Genomic DNA, 22,033 nt, shown 5'->3' with positions numbered 1-22,033 from the left:
GGAGAATTTATTGAAAGGCATATATAAAAATCACATCACTATGAAGGTATGAGAACTTATGCTCTACTGGTGAAGAGATCAATCCTATTATTATGATTAAAATTCTCTGGAGACTTTTTATTAATTTATAATTATTTTAATTTATTATTATTTATTATTATATTATTTTATAATTATTTATTAGTAAAGGTGAGAGAAAGAGAAAATCCTATGATCACCTTGCTACACCTAATTAATCTGAGTGGGCCCCACACGCCAAAAGTGGCTGCACCAGAAAGAATCTCCAGCCCAAGAGCCAAATGCCCCAAAAGAAAGCCTTGCTTCTTCAGGTTCTCAAGCCATTGATGTTACTCCTTTTGGGTCTCTCTCATTCAACAGCCTTAATCTCAGTCTGGTGTAGAGCCTCATCTTTCAGATATCAGGAATCATAGGAGGCTAAAGTAGCCTCTTGAGAGGCAGAGAGCCTGAGGTGCCCAGTCAAAGGGTAGGAAGGGTAGGGCTGATAAAGACCAAAATGAATTTTCAAATGGAATAAGGAGGCATAATTTATATTAAATTCACATAATACTGATGAGATCCTAGATCTATTTTAATCACCATTTGAGTTTACCTGATTGGTAAACACTGCCAGCCTCAAGTCCTTCCCCACTCCAATCTATCTGCTATTCAACTACGAACATGATTTTTCCTAAAGCACAGGCTTGATTGTCAACCCTGCCCCTTGCCCCCCCCCCCCAATAACCTCCACTGTCTCACTATCCCCTCTAGGATCAAACAAAAATCCTTTGATGTTCAAAGCTTTTTTATAACTTAGAATTTTCCCAACCCTCTAGTCTTCTTATACACTAGTCCAAAGTGATGGGGTTAATGCTTATTGGGTCTTGTCCAAAGAATTGATGTAAGATTCTCACTGACTCTATTCCAAGGAAACAAGCTTTGGTAGAAGAGAATATAGTAACAGAGTAACTAGTATAGTAAATAAGGTAAGGATGTGTGGTAAGTAAAGGTAGTGAGAGATTAAAGAGTGTGAAGTGAGAGAGTGTTGTATAGGTTTTCCCAGCTTCCTTTAAATCACAACTAAAATCCTTCTACAGAAAGCATTTCCCCATCACTCTTAATTCCAGTGCTTTCCTTCTGTTAATTATTTCTTTATCTGTCTTCTACTTGGCTTGTTTGTACATATTTATTTGCTTGTTGTCTTCCCCATTTGATTGTGAGTCTCCTTAGGGGCAGAGACTTTTTTTTTTGGTCTCTTTTTTTTAATTTTTTTATTTAAACCCTTACCTTCCATCTTGAAGTCAATACTGTGTATTGGCTCCAAGGCAGAAGAGTGGTAAGGGTGGGCAATAGGGGTCAAGTGACTTGCCCAGGGTCACACAGCTGGGAAGTGTCTGAGGTCAGATTTGAACCTAGGACCTCCCGTCTCTAGGCCTGACTCTCAATCCACTGAGCTACCCAGCTGCCCCTTTTTGGTCTCTTTTTGTATCCCTAGCCCCTGGTAAAGTACCTGACACATTGTAAACACTTAATAAATGTTTATTGACTGATTGACTGACTAACTATATTTAACTCTTCTCATGAGGTCCTCATCTAATTTTTTTTTTTTAACCCTTGTACTTCGCTGTATTGTCCCATAGGTGGAAGATTGGTAAGGGTGGGCAATGGGGGTCAAGTGACTTGCCCAGGGTCACACAGCTGGGAAGTGGCTGAGGCCAGGTTTTGAACCTAGGACCTCCCGTCTCTAGGCCTGACCCTCACTCCACTGAGCTACCCAGCTGCCCCCGGTCCTCATCTAATTTTACCTGTTATATTATGGAGTAGACTTCCTTAGTAGCCAGTGTCTATATTTAGAAGAGTCTGGGAATTTGGTATAGTGGTGGAAAAATGCAACAATTAGAGGGGAAGTCAGTCAGAAAACTGCAATTCTATTGTATTTTTCTATTTTAAATAGTTATTCTTACCTGAGACACAGAGAAGTAGAAAATAGTAGTCATAGTTATTGCTATCTTTTAATTTCTCTTACTAAATGAATTAATGACAGATAGGTAACCATCTCCTAGGGGAGAAAAAAATAAAAAGGAAAATGTAATCTTTTTGTTGCTGTATCATTTTCTTAATGTCCTAGGTGTACTGCCTTTTTCTTTCTTCCTTTTTTAAAAAAATAACCCTTAACTTCCATCTTAGAATTAATACTTGGTATTGGTTCCAAGGCAGAAGAGTGGTAAGGGCTAGGCAATGGGGGTTAAATGACTTGCCCAGGGTCATACAGCTAGGAAGTGTCTGAGTCCAGATTTGAACACAGGACCTCCCATCTCTAGGCCTGGCTCTCAATCCACTGAGCCACCTAACTTCCCTCTGTACTGCGTTTTGATGCATTGGTATTTATGATACTGACATGAATCAAAATTTATAAATTATTGATTTTTTACTACCTTCATCTAATGACACTAGATGAAATATAACATTATAAGAGAAATTTAGTCCTTGAGGAACAAAGTTTAGTCTAGTCAGAAAGAATGTTTTTGCTTGGAGGCTTCCTGAACTGACCATCAGAGTTTTGAACCAAAATGGAGGGATGGGACAAAATTTCCAAAACAAATTCATAGAAACAATGCTGGATAAATTTATGGAGACATAGGAGGAATAACAGTGGAGGCCTCCAGTGATTCACAAGAAATCATGACTAGGAGAACAGAAATGTTATTGATAATCTTAGCTATATACACATTCCAATATACCATGTGAAGGTGATGAACAAAATTACCTAGAGATTTCAGTGTTAGCCAGAAAGCATTCAAATATTTCCTATGTACCTGTGATAAGTACAGGGGATACAAAGAAAAACAAAAATAGTACCTTTTCTCAAGGAAGTCATATTCTAATGGAGGAGGCAATGTATAAATAATTAGACATGTAGAAGATTTGTTATTAGAGTGGATGATAAGCATTCTCAAAGGGGAAGACACTAGCAGCTGGGAGGCCAAAGAAAAGCCTCTTACAGAAGGGGAATTTGAGTTTTGTCTGGAAGAAAAGCAAGAGCAGTCAAGAATGAGAATTAAGATATTTAAGGCATATAGATGGGATGTGGAAAATTGTGTGGAAGGATCAGCAAGTAGGCCAGGGTAGCTGTAGGATAGAGTTTATGGAGGGAAGTAAGGTAGTTGCTGCAGAAATAGAGAGAATGAAATGTTTTAGATAGATGTTGAGAGAGTAGAATTGATATGATATGTAGGATGAGCAAGAGTGACAAAGTGAGGATGACATAATACTGAAGTTACAAATCTAGGTGATTAGGAACATGGTTGTATTCTCACTAGTTTGGGGGGAAATATAAGTTCTATTTTGGATATATAGCATTTGAGATGCTTATAGAACATCTAGTATGTGATGTCTAAGAAGGAAATGATATGGAACTATAGTAGTAGTGAGAGAGTAAGGTTGGATTTTCAGATCTCTGAATCATCTGCATAAAGATAATAATTTAACCCATGGGAGCTGATGAGATTGTCAAATGAGATAGTTTATAGAGAGAAGAGACAGTACCTTAGAGATAAATATCTGAGAGTTGGTGGAATTCGGTTCATAACTAGAATGTGATAGTATCAAGGTTTATACTTCAGTGGATTTATGATCTACAGTACTGCAGATACTTACAGATATTTATCTACACCTCATTATGTGTTACTTTTGCCCATATCTTCCCATCAGTCCTCCCCAGAGATCTACCCAATACACTAAAGGCATTTTAACATTATGTGGGTTCTAAAATGCATTACCTGGACTGTTTTTGTTGTCCCTCACTTTTGCTTCTTGGCTTGTCTCTATGCCCTATTCAAAAGGAATAGATTAGATAGTGGAAAGTATATGGTTGAGGATAAAAAAAGGAATAAAAAAAGATAACATGGTGGGAAATATGTAAAATCTACATTATAGATTCTAGACTAGAAGGGAGAAATGAATAATTGATGCCCTATAAATCACAAAACTATCCGAAAAGCAGTTGTGATTCAGAACTTTAGGCTATCTTGATATATGCTAGAGGTCTCTTTCCTCTATTATCAGAGCATCTGGTAAATTCTTTTTTTTTTTTAAACCCTTACCTTCTGTCTTAGAATCAATACAAATTATTGATCCCAAGGCAGAAGAGCAGTAAGAGCTAAGCAATTGGAGTTAAGTGACTTGTATAGGGTCACAAAGAAACTATTTGAGGTCATATTTGAACCCAGGACCTCCCATATCTGGTCTGGCTCTCTATTCACTGAGCTCCCTAGCTGTTCCATATGTGTTAAATTCTTGACATACTCTGCTGATAATTTCATCTTTCAGAAGGTAGAGGAGTAATAAAGAAAAACTAGTTGATTAAAGAAATCTTGAATAAATTATCCATGCCATCTTGGATTTTGTCACTTATCCGTTATTTTTACTTATAAATCTACATATTTTGTCTTTTTTTGGCATATCATATTCCATATCCATATCTCCATTCTTTTTTAGTTGAACCTACCAGGCCTTGTAAGAAACTTACTGTAGACCCTTGGGACTTGATCTGCTTTTTTTCTGATGCCTACAGTATTTTTCTTTGACCTGGAATCTCTGGATTTGGGTCTGAGACTTTTCCTTTTGGGATGTTTTTCAGGAGTTGATCAATAGGTTTCTCTCTCTCTCTCTCTCTCTCTCTCTCTCTCTCTCTCTCTCTCTCTCTCTCTCACCCTCACCTNCTCTCTCTCTCTCTCTCTCTCTCTCTCTCTCTCTCTCTCTCTCTCTCAAACCCTCACCTTTCCATCTTGGAATCAATACTATGTATTGGTTCCAAGGCAGAAGAGTGGTAAGGGGTAGGCAATGAGGGTTAAGTGACTTGTCCAGGGTCACACAGCTAGGAAATGTCTGAGGCCAGATTTGAACCCAGGACCTCCTGTCTCTGGGCCTGGTTCTCACTCCACTGAGCTACCTATCTGTCCCCAGTAGGTTTCTTTCTATCTTTACTTTACTCTCTGGTTCTATTAGATTGGGACAGTTTTAATTTATGATTTCTTGAGAGTTTCAAGGCTTTAAAAATTATAATTTTCAAGGAGTTCAGTGCTTCTTAAATCATCCCTCCTTCACTTGTTTCCCAAGTCAGTTGTTTTTATTCGGGTATCTTACATTTTCTTATATTTTTTTCAATATTTTGGTTTTGTTTTAATATTTCTTCCTGACTCAAAGAATCATATATTTTAATTTGGTTTATTCTTGTTTTCTAAAATTTTATTTCTATTTCTTCCATAGTTTTTACCATTTTTCTTCTAAGCTACTTCTTTTACTTCTTTCATTTAAGAGATTTGGTTTATTTTTTATCCCTTGCTTCATTTCTTCTAGGTGTTCATGTATCCTGTGGAAAACTTATTTTTTCCTTTGAGTTTCTGCTTGCAGGTGTTATAGTTAGATTTGCAACAGTTTTTTAATATTGGTCAATGTGGTTTTTGATTTGCTCATTTCTTTAGCTTTATTCCCAGTCTTTGCACCACGGACAGACTCTGTCACTGTTGTACTTCTGTGTGGAGTGGTCATCTTGCTTGATTTGCCTCTCAGATCCTTGGAGTTCTTGTGTTACCCATCTTCACCTTATGGGATTTGACCCCTTTGGATCTTTGAGTTTCTGAATGCTAGATCTTCAGAACCCTCTTTGGTTTCTCAGGAAAGAATTTTAGGGATTTCTGAGCTCCTGGGCTTGGGCCGTGTGGGTCTGAGTCTATACTATGTTGATTGTTTACTCGGGCTTTTGGGGTCCCTACCCTGGAACTTTCTCAGGGGATCTTTCCTTTTCTGCTATACACAGCCTTTTCTTATCTCATTGGGTCTCCCTTTGTTTGAGAGACTCTCCTATTGTCTCAGGATATTCCTGTGCCTTTTCGTGCAGTTCTGTGGTGGAAGAAATCCCTGACATTTCTCATTGATTTCTTTATTATTACTTGATTTGATGTGAACTTCATAGTTTTTACCTTAAGTTGGTATATGGCAGCTACACAGCCTGCATCCTGGTCAGACAGCCATCTTGGTTAAAAGTCCTTCTTGTCACCCTTGGGGCCATACCAAAGCCAACTCTTTCCAAGGAGCACCTATAAGCCATTCATCTCTTTAACTATAACTGCTTTGTTTTCTGGTTTAATTTATAGTAAAATTATTCATATGGTTATGATTTAATTCTTCTTCTAAAATATCAACTTGTTAGTTGTTGAACAAAGATTTCACATTTAGAGCTCTACAGTTAAATGTTCATAGTCTAAAAGCTATCATTTTTAGTATTTCTCTCCTTTCTTAACAATCTAAACCATTACTATATAAGCAGAAGATGACCCTAAAGGGCTGTTGAGCTATTTGTATTTTTATCTGTTTCAAGGTTGCCATGCCCAAAGAATTCCTAACTAAGTGGTCAACATGTGGGTGGTGTGTCTTTCTCTCTGGGAGACTGTCCCCCAGACAACAGTTTTTTTGTTGATAACATCATCAAAGCCTTTCCATTTTGTTGTAATTTGCCACATCCTATCTTTGTATCTCCAGTTTTTATCTCAGTGGGTGTTTGTACACAGTAGATACTTAATACATGTTTGTTGAGTTGAAATAAAAGTTTGTGGCCTATTTATAAAGCCTTCAATAACCAGAGATCATCCATATGCTTTAATGAGATATTTGAGTAGGAACTACAAGTGCCATGCCAAAAGACTAACTGTAAAACTCTTAACTCTAGCTATATTCTTTCCCCTACAGATCCTGAGAGCCAGTTATATGACATTGGATATGTCCAAGAAGATTCTCCTGCCTGCCCTGATGAGTTTGATGACTTTGTTACTTATGAGGCAAGTATTGCGAAAAAAATCAAGGGCCTGTTGGAGGAGATACATTTTAGTACATGGTGTCTGGCACATAATAAGCACTTGAAAGTGGTTATTGAATTGAGTTAAATGTTAAACGAGACCTCCATGATTCAGTTAATGAAACAGACCAAACTACAAAGAGTGTTTTAATTTGTTTTTGTTTTTAAATTTGATTTAACAAAAGAGTTTGATTCGACATTTGAATGTAAATTGTTTTGGTATCTAGTATAGAGAAACCTTGCATTACTGGGGTGATAGGTATATTTTTTTAAGTTGCTAAAATTTTTTTTGACTGTTTCACCAGATGACTTTGTGTCATTTATCAGAAGCATGTGCAAGGTCCTATGCTAGGTTCTTGGAGAGGCACAAGTATCCTTCCCTTGAATTGCTAGACTCAGTCAGGAAGGCCTGGATTCAAATCTCACCTCTTGTCACTAGTTAAGGGGACATAGACAATTAAATTATAGAACTAGTCAAGCAGATCCACCAACGCCAAGATAGAAATTTGAGGAAGCTCTCATTTGTTGGGAAGTGGCATATGGATAATTTGCCAGCAGAGGATACTAAGGATTGGACAAACAGGAAGAAGGAGAACCAGGACAGAGTAATGTCATAAAATGTCAAAGAGAAAATGTCCAATAGGAGAGGGTAGCCAACAGTGTCAAATTGCAGCAGGCAGGTCAGGTAGTTTGAAGACTGAAAAAAAATCCACGAGATTTGGCAATTCAAAGATCACTGATAACTTAACCAAGCCAATTAATTTCACCAAACCTATTTTACCATTTGCAAAATGAGGATAATAATACCTCAAAAAGACAGTAGTGAGAATTAAATTAAATGTTATACATAAAGTATTTTTCAAGTTTTAAAGTACTGTACAAAATCTAATTACAGACTGGTATTGGGAGGTGATAACATGTCTATGTGACTGAATATAATATAAATTTGAATATTAGTGCTGGACACTACTCATTTAAAAAGGATTATTGATTGACAGCATCAGAGGAATACAAAGTGCTAGGTATCAAATGAGAGCAGATTGATTTTGGTGTTGTCAGTCCAACTGAAATCTGACGCTTCTGAAAATATATGCAATAAAGTTTCCTGTAACTTCTTAATATTCACATTTTCCTAAAGAAAAGGGTCTAAGATCTAGCTTTTATAAATCCAAGCTTTCAGATATTAATGATGCGCTCTATGTAAACTAACTTCTCGAAGTCTATTGTCAAACTGAAGAACAGAGCAGAATGTTATATTATGTGATGTCAGAATCCTCTTTCTATTAGGTTACCAGAAACAGGCAGCCTGGAGAACTGTAAGTTTTCATTTTATCAAAAATTTCTTTTAAACAAAAATTTCACCCTTGTTAGGAAGATTGACTAATCTCTGCTTTTTAACTTTGCCTTCTCTTTCTCCTTCCAAATGTAACCAAAGCTATTGTTATAGTGACTTGTTTGTCACCCATAATTGTAGGCTTTTTGTTCTCCTTTAGTGTTTAGTTTTATAGCCTCAGAGCATAGTTACTGGAGATAAGTTGTTAGAATTATCCTTTTACCAAACTCTTTCCTGATTCCATAGAATAAGAATAGATAAAAGGAGAATTAATATGTGGCTAGATGTAAATGATTAAAAAATTTTTTTTGCTTCTATTTTTTTATCTTTTCTTTTTTTAACTTCGATTTGCTATTTTTATTTTCCCCTAATTACAAGTAAAAACAATTTTTAACATTTAAAAAAATGTCAGTTCTCAAATTCTCTCTATCGTCCTCTGCTTCCCACTCTCTGAGATGGTAAACAATCTGATATTGATTTTACATGTTTAATAATACAAATCATTTTTCCACACAAGTCCTTTTATGGAAGAAAACTTGAACCAAAAAAATGAAGGCAGTATACTGCCTTTATTTATTTTATTTATTTTTTTGGTTTCAGCCTTTGATCTGGATTCAGCCTCCATCAGTGCTTTCTCTGGTGATATATAGCATTTTTCATCATAAGTCCTTTGAGATTGTCTTGGATCATTATATTGCTGAGAATAGCTGTCATTCACAGTTATTCATCATACATTATTGCTGTGTACAGTGTTTCCTGGTTCTGCTCACTTCACTCTATATCAGTTCATGTACATTTTTCTAGGTTTTTCTGACTCAGCTTGCTCATCATTTCTTAGAGCATAATAGTAATTCCTTTATAATCATATACAATTTACCTTAGCCATTGTCTGATTGGTGGGTGTCCCCTCACTTTCTAATTCTTTGCCACTACAAAAAGAGCTACTTTAAACATTTTATGTGCATAGAGGTCCTTTTCCTTTTTGTTTTTTTACCTCTTTGGAATACAGACCCAATAATGGTATTGCTGGGCCAAAGGGTATGATTCTTTTATAGTCCTTTGGACATAGATCCAACTTGTTCTCCAGAATGGTTGAATCAGTTCACAACTCCCCTAACAGTGCATTAGTGTTTAAATTTTCCCACATGCCTTCCAAGTTTTGTCATTTTCCTTTTCTGTCATAATAGTCAATCTTAATGGTATGGGGTGGTACCTTGTTTAATTTGCATTAATAGTGATTTAGAGCATTTTTTTCACATGAGAGTTGGATAATTTTTTTTTAACCATTATGATTACTGTGTATCACTCTCCATTCTATTCCCCATTTATCCTTTTCTCTCCTCTTTCATTCTGGCCATCCTCAAAAATCTTTAGCTTCTGACCGCCATATCCCCTAATTTTCCCTCTTTTCTATCAGTCCCCTTGTTTCCTATTTCCTTTCCTTCCTATTTTTCTACAGGGTAAAGATAGATTTCTATACCCATTTGATTGTGTATGTTCTTCTTTCTTTGAACCAATTCCGATGAGAGTTAAGGTTCATATTCTCCCCTTCCTCCCCCATTTTCCCTCTATATGTCTCTTTATGTAAGATAATTTACCTCTTTCTTTTTCTTCCTTTCTCCTTCTAATGCATTCCTCTTTCTAACTCCTTAATTTTTTTTAGATGTCATCCCATCATATTCAGCTCACACCCTCTGTCTATTTATATTCCTTTTAGTTGTTCTAATAATGATAAACTCCTTAATAATTACTAGAATCATTTTCCAATGTAAGAATGTAAATGGTTTAACTTTATTGAATGATTTCTCTTTCCTGTTTAGCTTCTTATGCTTCTCCTGAACTTTGTATTTGAGAGTCAAATTTCCCATCCAGCTCAAGTCTTTTCATCAGGAATATACAAAAGTCTTCTGTTTCATTGAATGCTCATTTTCACCCTGAATGATTTTTGGTTGCATTCCTAGCTCCTTTACCCTCTGGAATAACATATTCTAGCCCTCTGATTCTTTAATGTAGAAGCTACTAAATCTGTTATCCTGATTATGCTCCATGATATTTCAATTGTTTCTTTTTGGCTTCTTATAATATTTTCTTGATCTGGGCATTTTGGAATTTGGTTATATGACGTTTCTAGGAGTTTGCATCTAGGAGATCTCTTTCAGGAGATGTTCAAATTCTATTTTGCCCACTAGTTCTAGAATACCAGGGCAATTTTACTTGATAATTCTTGAAAGATGATAGCTAAGCTCATTTTTTTGATCATGGCTTTCAGGTAGTCTGATAATTATTGGATTATCACTCCTGGATCTATTTTTCAGGCCAGTTGTTTTTCCAAGGAGGTAGTTCACATTTCCCTCCCTATTTTTTCACTCTTTTGACTTTGTTTCTTGGTGTCTCATGAAGTCATTAGCTTACACTTGCCCAATTCTAATTTTTAAAGAATTATTTTCTTCATTGAGCTTTTGTATCACCTTTTCCATTTGCCCAATTCAGTGAATTTTTGTACCTTTTTTTCCATATGGCCAATTCTTCCTTTTAAGAAGTTTTTCTCTTCAGTGGATTTTTGTATCTTACTAATTGGCCTGTTCTATTTTTTTTTTAACCCTTAACTTCGGTGTATTGTCTCATAGGTGGAAGAGTGGTAAGGGTGGGCAATGGGGGTCAAGTGACTTGCCCAGGGTCACACAGCTGGGAAGTGGCTGAGGCCGGGTTTGAACCTAGGACCTCCTGTCTCTAGGCCTGACTCTCACTCCACTGAGCTACACAGCTGCCCTCTATTTTTAAGAAATTATTTTCTTCAGTAGTTTTTTGAGTCTCCTTTACCATGATGTTGACGCTTTATGATTTTCTTGCATCACTCATTCCTTTTCTTAATTTTTCTTCTACTTTTCTTATATTATTTTTTTAAATCCTTTTTTGAGTTCCTCTCTTAATTCTTTTTGGTCTCAAAGCCAATTCACATTCTTCTTTGAGGCTTTGGATGTGGCAGTTTTGACCTGCTGTCTTCTTCAGAGTTTTTGTTTTGCTCTTCCTGTCACCATAATAATTATCTGTGGTGATTTTCTTTTCTTATTGTTTGTTCATTTTCTTTTTCTTGATGTCTTACTTTAAAAATCTGTTAAAGTTGCTCTCTGTTTCTGTGGTATTGGGAGTACTGTCCCAAGCTTCAGATTTTTTGTACAGTTGATTTAAGAGCTACTTCTGGGTATTTATAAGTTTTCAATTGTAAGGACTCTCTTGACTTGTATTCTGTTCTGTGGATGACCATAAGCACTCTTTTCTTTCCTGAAACTTTTACCGGGTCTCAGTTCTCCTGCAGCCACAAGCACATATGTGCTGGTCCTCCTTCTCATCCTAGGACTGTGACCCCTAGGACTGTTACCTGGACCTACCAATGGGCAATACAACAGAATCCTGCACCCAGAGCTAGCAAAAAGACCCCAGTAATCTCCTTCTGACTAATTGTCTCATCCCCTTTTCATCTATGAACTGAAAGCTCTGAAAATCATTGCTGTTGATTCAGCTACTTCCTGACACTCTGGTCTGTGCTCTATTCCCACTACAGTGGGACAGACCTTTCCTGCCAACTTCCTAAGTTGTTTTTAGATGAAAAAATTGTTTTGCCCAATCTTTTTTGTGGGTTCTGGTGCTCCAGAATTAATTTTGAGGTATCATTTTGAAGTTGTTTGAAGGAGGATTTGGGAGAGATCAGACAGTCCTGGACTTTTCTCAGCCATCTTGTCTCTCCACTCCCATAAAGATTTTTTTTTGTCTTTCTTTTTAAAAAAAATCAATTATTTAATTAATTAAGTTAGAATATTTTCCCCATGGTTACATGATTCATGTTCTTTCTGTCCTCTGCTCCCTCTCTCCTCCCAGAGCCAACAAGCAATTCTACTGGGTTTTACATGTATTATCATAAAGATTTAAAAAAAATTTTTTTTTTGAGAAAGACTTTGAACTGTGCTTCAGACACTTTGGAGATTCTTTAAGTATTTTTTTAAAGCACATATCTTCTGTCTTAGAATCAGTACTAAGTATTGATTTCAAGGCAGAAGAGCAGTAGGGGTGAGGCAATTGAGGTTAAGTGATTTGCCCACGATCACACAGCTAGGAAGTGTTTGAAGCCAGATTTGGCTCCTCAAGCCTGGCTCTCTATCCACTGAACTACCTGCTTGTCCCTATCCTTTAAGTCTTAAAGGCAACTTTCTAAAGTGGAAAAAGTATTGGAATTACAGTCTGGCTTGGTCCTAATTCAGAGTCTGCACTTTATTGGTTTTATGAGCTGGGCAAGTTACTTAATCTTAACTGGATTTTAGTGAACCTGGGCTAAATCACTCACATTCTCACTGCTATGCCAAGAGCACAAGCTATTGAGAAGAAACTCACTGGCATTAATAGAGGGAATTTTCCCCTCCAGGAGTTCCCTATAATGATTCAATTACCAATATAGCTCCTTTCTCTATTCTCATACTGCTTTAACTATACAGAGCACTTTATGTACATCATCTCATTTGATCCTGTTGTCATCCTTGTAAAGAAGTCAGTACAAGTATTATTATCTCCATTTACAAATGTAGAATCATGGGCTCAGAAAGATCAAATGACTTGTTTATGACCAAGTTTTTATGAAGTCCTACCATGTGCTAGGCACAGATAGAGCTAGTGTAAAAGGTGAGATTAGAATGCAGGTTTATTCTGACTTCAAGATCAGCACTTCTTCATCCATACTGCAGTGCCTCTCACAAAGATCCCTTTGGCTCTCTGATTATGTTTTGTTTTGTTTTTTTAATTGATGCCCATAATATTTAGAGAAGCATCCTCCATCTATATTACCATTCAGTTATATGTTTTTATGTCCCCAATGAACGTTATATCATTCGGATCTGCTATTACTAACAGGTCTTACTGGGGGTAGAGAAAGGACTTTTAAAAACTGTTTCTTCTTATCCTGATTATTCTCAGGAAACTAGAAGGAAAAGAGAGAAAGTCTCATGATGACCATAGGTATTTAGATTCATCAGTCCCATCCCATCCCTCTGTTATATAGGGTATTGAATTTCTTGTCCTGAGCCCTTTTTTTAGAGGGAGTCCCTATGCTGCTGCACCAGAACCTTGACCAGGAGAGTTCTTTTACTCACCTTTTTCCTGACTACATGAAAAGAAGAGATCCTTATCAATGAAAGAAAGGGGAATATTTAAAGATCTTACATCTAATCAATCAATCAATCAATCAAAAAGCACTAATTAAATCCCCACAGTCTGTCAGGTTCTTTGTTACATCTTGGACATTAGTAGTTTACATTCTCCTTAGTGGATATAACATGTTCATAGGTTAATAAGTACATGATCTGTACAAAATAAATGCAGAGTGATTTTGGAGATCAAGGCACTAAATCTAGAAGAATCAAGAAGAGGCTCTTATAGGAGGTGACACCTCATTGGAGAATCAAAACAAAAGTGCATAGAGTCAGAGATAGAATGTCATATACTGTGAGGAAATACTAAGTAAGCCAGTTTGGCTGGAGCACAGAGTATATGAGTGGGAGTAAGATGTAATCTATTCAGCCTGGAGGGGTGGACTTAGAACTACACTGTAAAAGACTAACTGCCAGAGGAGTTTGTGTTTTATCTTGGAGTTTATAGGGAGCTCCAGAAGCTTCTTGAGTAGGGGAGTGATATATTCAGAGAAGGAAGAGCAAGACTATATTCATGAACCCAGTTATGAGGCTCTGTCCAGCCAAGAGATAATGAGCCCGGACTAAGATAATGGTGTGCATGTAGAGAAGAGAACAATTGAAAGGGATGCTGGGGTAGAATTAACAAATTTGATATATGTAAAGTAACATACCACCCTCTTCCCCCAATAACCAATGCCAGGAGATAGGCTTTCCTCCTTATCTTACACTCTTCTACCTCCAAAACACATACTGTATAGTTTTTTTCAATCTATCCTTTTATGGCTTGTTTTCTTCTTCGAGGTAGTCCTTGTTAATTTTAACCCGATTTTACCTTCATCATAGTATTACTTATTCTGCCTCTTTTTGAGCTATTGCTTCCCAAGATGCCTTACTATTTTTGAAATCCAACAAGGGTGCAAAGGAGTTATGCAATTATTGTGGTCTGTTTTTAAAAATGTCATAAATATAATATAGAAATGTTGACTATGACCAATGTAAGTACATACATATATGTATATACTTGAGGTATCTTTGCAAGTATGTATTTGAAGTTCATATAAATATATATTTTACTTGTATTGAAATACTGGTTTGGTACTGGTGTAGTTATATATAGTTATATGTAACTATTATATATAATATATTTTTAGATAACTATTATATATATATATAATGCATATATAATTAGTTGCATATATATTTCTTAATTTTATATGCAAATAATTTTATTGATCAGACTCATAATAGGTCCCATCCTTAAAAGAAGGAGAGAAAATGAGTTTTCTTTGGAAGAAGGGGAAGGTAGGCTTTTATCCATGTGGGAACTTCCTGATGTGAAAACTAAACACAAATGAAAACTGGTAATTTGCCTACTACTTAAAATCTTAGGTTAAGTAACTTTGTCTTAGTCATACAACACAATTATTTTTATATATCAGAGTCAAAACTTAAACTCATGTTTTCCTTACTCCATGTCTGGGTCTCGGTATTTTTTTAAGGAGTTGAAATAAAATTTCATAGGCTTAAGAAATAATTTTGTTCCTCCAAACAGAGCAGAGTTATTTCTTATTTGTAGCCAGGCATCTTCATTTTTAATCTGAGCAAACATTCAGAACTCTATTGTGATTTTGTTGTTGTTGTTAAAAGTTTAAATTTAGGTTTCTGAGATGGTTTTTAAATATCTAAAATACACACACAGTCATTAGTAATGCCTTAGTTTTGAGAGGGTAAATTGTAACATTTTATTATTTCTTCTTTATAACTCTTTCTTTAGATTTTTTGATGTCACAAAAAACTAGCAACCTTATAAATTAAGATTTTCAGAAAACAGTATAGACCTGTGCATCTTTGAAAAAATAATTTCTTATGTTCAGTCTATAGTCAAAATAGGTGATAACATATTCTGCTAATGGGTAAAACACATTTCCAAAATAAACAGCAAGAGAAATAGAAATGGTTCTCACTCTTAACATCCTTTTGATCCTCCATATGTAAAAATCTATGTAGTAGTATTTCTTCTTTGGATCCTGTTCAGGGGTCGGCAACCTTTTTGGCCATGAGAGCCATAAACGCCACATTTTTTAAAATGTAATTTCATGAGAGCCGTACAGTGCTCACAGTACGTGCTCCTGTAACAGTGCACGCTCCTGTTACAGTGCCTGAAAAAAAATCGACTTTATGGCTCCTGCAGAAAGAGCCATAACTGGCCCTCAAAAGAGCCAGATATGGCTCAAGAGCCATACGTTGCTGACCCCTACTGTAGATGAAGGAATAACTATATTTAATTTGACTTTACTCATAGACTATCCTGAAGGCTAAAAAAAAAAATCCATTTTGTTTGAACTTTTATTAAACACCTACTACATGAAAAGCATTGTGCTGGGTGCTGAGAAATAATAATTATGATGTTTTTATCATTGTTAAGATTTAGGACATATAAGATTACAGTATTTAAGGCTAGAAGTTAACCTTAAAGATTATCTAATCCAACCCTTCTATTTCACATATAGGGAAATTGAGGCCCAAAAAGATTAAATGGTTTGCTCAAGGTAATCTAGCTACTAAATAGCAGGGCCAGTATTTGATCAGATCTTCTGACTCCAAATCTAGAATAATTTCTATTTTGTTGTGTTTCTCAGAGGAGCAAAATGAGGTTTAGAGGGTTTATGGCTTGCCTAAGGTCAAACAGATAGTAACTATCAGGCCCTAAAGAATCTGTCAATTTTCAGCTAAACAAAATATTTACTAACTGATTACTGTGTAGAAAGCACTGTGCTGAAGTGGATGAGATGTATTATTTAGTTGGAGGACCTGTCCTTAGGAAATTTATTTTCTAGTAAAGCTCTATGGCGTGTTTACTAATAAACACAGCCCAAAATAATGCATAAATCAGTCAAAGAAGTGGTAAATGAAGTTTGGGATAGGATATGATCATTACCAGTGGAGAGAACCAGGAAGTTAGTGTGATTACGCAGATTTAGGTCTAAGAAAGTTGTCTGGTAGCTATATAAAAAATGGTTTAAAGGAAGGTAAGTGGAGACTGGAAAGGCATATTTGGAGCTTATATGTAGTCTAAATGGATTATATTGAGGACTTGTTACTAAGATGGTAGCAGTGGAAATAGACATCTGGAATACATATTTTAAGAGTAGGATCAATAAAATTTGATAACTTATTGCATATGAGATGATAGAAAAATTTGTGGTATCCCTAATGTTATGTGCATGAGAGAATGGATAAATAAATGTTGGCATAACTTACAGAAATTGTAAAGTCAGCAGGTTTGGGGGGAAAGAAGTGGTAAACTCAGTTTGTATTGTTGAATTTGAGCTGTCATTGAGGCAAATGCTAAAGGCAGTTGAAAATGTGTGCCTAACGCTTAGGAGAGGTCAAAGGAAGAGAATCAGATTAGGGGTTCACTTATGTTGAGGTGATAGTTCAAGTTGTATGATTGTATGAGATTGCCAGTGGAGAGAGAGAAGAGAAGATGAAGAAAGGACATTTGGTAATATTTTCTTTAGATCTCAAGAAGAGAATAAGGAGCTAGTGAGGGAGAGGATAAATTACTTCAGGAGCAGTTAGAGAGGGAAGAGAACTAGGAGAATATGGTGTCTCAGCAGGCAGGGAATTTCCATCCATCCTTTAAAATTCACTTCAGATGCTACTCCCTCAAAGAAGTTTTGCTTGATTTTTTTTTTATGCCCCAGCTTCTCAAATCAGTAGTGACCTTTTCCTCAAGTCCCACATTTGCTTGTATCTTCTTAATATTCTTATGTAATATTTATTTGTTCATAATTTGGCTACAAAATTCCTCAGAAGCAAATAACTACAATCAGACATTTTTCATTTAATTCCTTTAATTTATTCCTGAATATTATGACCTGTCATGCTTAGAATAAATTAGAAATCGCCCTGACAAAATGCAGGCTCTTTCAAAATGCAGGCCCACTTTTCTACTTTATTTGTCTGTGTCAAAGTAATAGTACAGCTACTTGTAAGGAACCTTATTGCTATGGAAGAGTGTGGTACCAGTATTGTAATTCATATTATTAATTTATTTAAATTTTTATTTATTTACTTTAGACCTAACTAATTTCCTTTAAGCTTGACCTGATTTCTTTTGTGCTTTCTTTGGACTTCTGGTGTAGAACTAAATTTGCTATCTTAGGCAGTATAGACTCCTTAAATAGTATTATTGTAGTATAAATGTTAGACATTGCAATGCAACACTTCCCTCTGCTGGTTACACATAGATATAAAGTGTTTGTTTTTAGGCAAGGTCTCAAGGAAGATTAGATTTTAAGAGCATGTATAAAGGATTTTCTCAAACTTTCTGACATAAATTGTATTCCTATTAAAAATTAGAGTTAGGAATGTGTCTTTTCAAAGTTACAACTATCTTCAAAGGAGTAGAATTAAAGGGAAAGTTATATAGCAACTTATTTAGAAGTAGAGAAATTCTTCATTTTGAAAGCTTAAAATCAAGCTTTAAAATGCAATCATGGCTAATATTGTGTTTTAAATTAAATAACACATTTAGGTGGAAAGAACACATTTCATCAGGACAATTTATAATTTATTATACACAACTTGGGTACCTTTCCTCTTCTTAAAGATGACCAACAGAAGAGGTTTAAAATTATTTTTTAGAGAACTATTCTGATGTTTAATAAGCTATAGGTTTTGTTTGACTTGGACCATAATATTCAGGAACATTTTAAATGGAAGGTATCTATCTGATTTCAGTTATTTACTTCTGAGGAATTTGTTAGAGATCCCTTGGCTTAGCCATTTTTTAGTAAACTAAATAGTGTAGTATGATTATGATCTAGTATAATGGTTCCCAGATGTTTTCTACAAAAAAGCACTTTTTGACTACTTCCTAAATTACAATTTCTTGTCCCAAAAATACAATTATTCACCCTTCATATAAGAAGTCTCATAGGTACTAAGAGGTGAGATTGAGCAGAAGGAGTAGATAATTTTGTTTAACCCATATTGGCACCTCACTTTCATAGCTGTGATACTTAGAAAAAAATGTTCAGACCTTCCTCATTTGTCACAAGGTGGCAAGGATAGAGTAGCATAGGCCATCTAGAATGTGGGAAAAAGAAGGAACTTCCTGAAAAAGTTCCCAAAAGGGAGTAATTGGCATGGCACAAAGAGAACGAGGCCAAAGCAGAATTGATAGCATAGATAACTCACAAAAATTGTTTCTATTATGCCTTCTCCCTCCCTGACTCTCTCACTGCTGCTTTCTTGGTCACTGAAGAGGGGAGGGAGGGGAAGATGTTAATAAAAATGATGGGGAAATATGTCTTTGCTCACATATTGTTATCTCAAAGGTTAGTAGGTCAAGAACAAAAGCCTTTCTGTTTTTGAGTGCTGTGGCTAGTTTGTTTAAAAAAAAAAAAAGAAGAAGAAAAAAAACTCAACTTGGAGTACTTCCTGAACTTTGCTTCCCTCCTCCCTTGGTTAGAAAAGTTGGATGGTTAATAGAGCGTAGCTGAAGCAGATTAAACTTTTTTGAAGTGGTGATACACCTTCAGGTGGACACACACATCTTGTGGGGAAGAGACTCTAACAACACTGCCCAAAAGGAGGGCTAAATTCATGTTAGGTCAAAGAAATCAGAACATAAATGCAGTTGGAAACCTCCTAATGTTGCAGGTAAGAAATTGAGTACATCTGTAATAGAAAAGACTATATTCTGAAATAAATGCTTTGCATAGCCATTTTAGCTCTTTGAAGTGTATGGTAATTTTTTTAAAAAATCAATAATTGCCAAGGTACAGGTATTTGGAACTAATTATCAGCATTCCTATTTACTTTGGAAGAGGGGAAGGAATGTACACTCTTTGTATACACCAACCATACAAAGTCAGGAACAAAAATATTCATTTATTCTTGTTATTAATTTGAAGCGTCTAACTCATTAATGTTTGGGTTTTTTGAACAATAAGCTAATGCTAATTAATTACATTTTGTCACATGGCACATAGTAAATTTGTCCAAAGATAGGTCAACTTGAAATACGTAAAGATATGTCTTAAAGTTTTTATACATTATAGAACTTATTTTAAAAGGTGATAACTTGTTTAACACTGTGGATTGTTAGATTCACAGGCTTCTAGAGATTCCTAAATCTTGCTTAGCTATTCAACCTCTTAATTCAGTCTTACATTAGAATTCAGAATCTGTATAAATCTAGTAGACTCTGTAGAGAAATACACAAGATATATTAAATATTTTTTCTCTGCCTGAAAAGAAACATTTATCTAGTTAGCTTGTGAGAGTTTTCTTTTTTCCCCCCATTTTTATTTAGAATATTTTTTCATGGTTACGTGATTCATGATCTCTCCCCCCGACACACACACACTCTTTCCTACCCCTCCTGAAGTTGACAAGCAGTTCCACTGGGTTATACATGTTTCATTGTTCAAAACCTATTTCCATGTTACTCATATTTGCAGTAGAGTGATCTTTTAACCTCAAAATCCTAATCACATCCCTATCATATTACATGATCAATCATATGTTTTTCTTCTGCATTTCTGTTCCCACAGTTCTTTCTCTGCATATAGATAAAGTTCTTTCTCATAAGTTCCTCTGGATTGCCCTGGATCATTGCATTGTTACTAGTAGAAAAGCCTTTTACATTTAATTGTGCCATAATGTATCAATCTCTGTGTACAATGTTCTCCTGGTTCTCTGTTCCTTTCGCTCTGCTTCAATTCTTGGAGGTCTTTCCAGTTCACATGGAATTCCTCTAGTTCATTATTCCTTTCAGCACAATAATATTACATCACCAACAGATACCACAATTTATTCAGCCATCCCCTAATCGATGGACATCCCCTCATTTTCCAGTTTTTTGTCACCACAAAGAGCATGGCTATAAATATTTTTGTACATTTCTTTTTCCCTCTTTGGGGTACAAACCCAGAAGTAGTATGGCTGGGTCAAAGGGCAGGCAGTCTTTTAAAGCCCTTTGAGCATAGTTCCAAATTGCTTTCCAGAATGGTTGGACCAATTCATAACTCTTTCAACAATGTATTAGTGTCCCAATTTTGCCACTTCCTCTCCAACGTTTATCACTTTCCTTTGCTGTCATATTGGCCAATCTGCTAGATGTGAGGTGGTACCTCAGAGTTTTTAAAATTTATATTATTTCTAATCAGGAGGGATTTAGAACACTTTTTCATGTGCTTATTAATAGTTTTGATTTCATCGTGTGAAAACTGCCTATTCATGTCTCTTCGTTTGTCGATTGGGGAATGGCTTGATTTTTTTGTAAATTTGACTTAGTTCCTTATGTATTTGGGAAGCGTTTTCTAAGTAAACATGTTTCGAGGGCACTATTTATTTACAAAAGACAAAAGTCATTTCAAACAGCAAGTAGGATAGAGAGTGCTAGGCCTAGAATCAGAAAGACCTGAGTTCAAATGCAACATCAGAAACTTACTAGCTGTGTCATTCTGGACAAGTCCCTTAATCCTGTTAACCTCAGTTTCCTCATTTATCTAATGAGCTAGAGAAGAAAATGGCAAACTACTCCAGTATCTTTGCCAAGAAAACCTCAAATGGCATCATGAAGAGTCAACTCAACAATAATTCAATTCAACAACAAATTAAGAGAAAGAAGTTTGAAAGATTGTAAGGAAGAAACAAAAATAATCTTACCAGAGAAATGAGACATAAACATTCCTCTAATATTAACTGATTTGAAACTCAGGGACTTTTATTAGGCCAATTATTAATTTTGATGCCCACCAATGCACTTTACTCCTTCTCCAGCATAGCTCTTTCTAGACTTTGTACCTTTTAATCCTTTCATTCTTTTCCTTTAGTGAATTGTTTCCTCAACTTTCCAGAGGAACTAAAATTTTTGTTATCTGATAAATTTCTTGTTTTAATATTTGTTTCTTCACACTTGGCCCTTGTGTCTCAGCTTTATATAGTATATCCCCATTGGGAATGCCTTACTATATTCTAAAGTGATACTATATAAAAAGAATAAAATCTAATGTGAATGCTTAATAAATATTTATTCATGACAACGATGGGCAAATTAGATCCTTGTGGTTTTCATTTATAATAATGAATATTAAAAGGATTGGTAAATATGAAAGTAAAATACCTTGGAAGTGAAAAAAACATAAAAAATAAAATAGTTTTGCATCTAATTTAACTTTTTTTCTATAGTAATGAGGCTTTCTTTGAGAAATGTGGAATTATCACTGACATAGATTGATATAATTAATCATATTTTTAAACTTAAGAATCTACATTTACTGGTATTCAAATGCAAAGGTTATATTCTTATTCATGATGCTTTGAATCATAGAATTATAATGTGTTAGCGCTGGAATAAACCGTTGCCCTCATCTAGTCTGACTCCCTCATTTTACAGATGAAAAAATAGAAACTCAGAGAGATACAACAATATCTTGCTCAAGGTCATTTAGGTATGGTGCAATAGAATATGGATTCCAAGATTTTTGCTTCAGATTTTGTGTAGATTAGGTCAAGATTGACTTTTTAAAAGAATTCTTGTGTTGGAATTAGTTCTGCAATTAGCTGTTTCTTTTAAAATGTTAGGTAGGTTAAGTTAAACTGTTATGTTCTAGAGGAGCTTCAACTCAAGGTAACACAAGTTACTGATTGAATAGT

General features: G+C 35.4%; 1 protein-coding gene across 1 annotated transcript in view; it reads left to right on the top strand.

Annotated features, from left to right (window-relative positions):
- The window catches only part of RAB11FIP3 (RAB11 family interacting protein 3), a 169,926-nt gene that overhangs the window by 70,089 nt on the left and 77,804 nt on the right, over positions 1–22,033 (top strand). Inside the window, exon 3 of the mRNA XM_044657590.1 lies at positions 6,745–6,833. Coding sequence (XP_044513525.1) covers positions 6,745–6,833 — 89 coding nt within the window. The remainder of the gene's footprint in view (positions 1–6,744; positions 6,834–22,033) is intronic.

The sequence above is a fragment of the Gracilinanus agilis genome, chromosome 1 (genome assembly GCF_016433145.1).
Source record: "Gracilinanus agilis isolate LMUSP501 chromosome 1, AgileGrace, whole genome shotgun sequence".
NCBI lineage: Eukaryota > Metazoa > Chordata > Mammalia > Didelphimorphia > Didelphidae > Gracilinanus > Gracilinanus agilis.
Note: the sequence above shows the minus strand (reverse complement) of the source record. Positions and strands in the feature narration are given on the sequence as shown.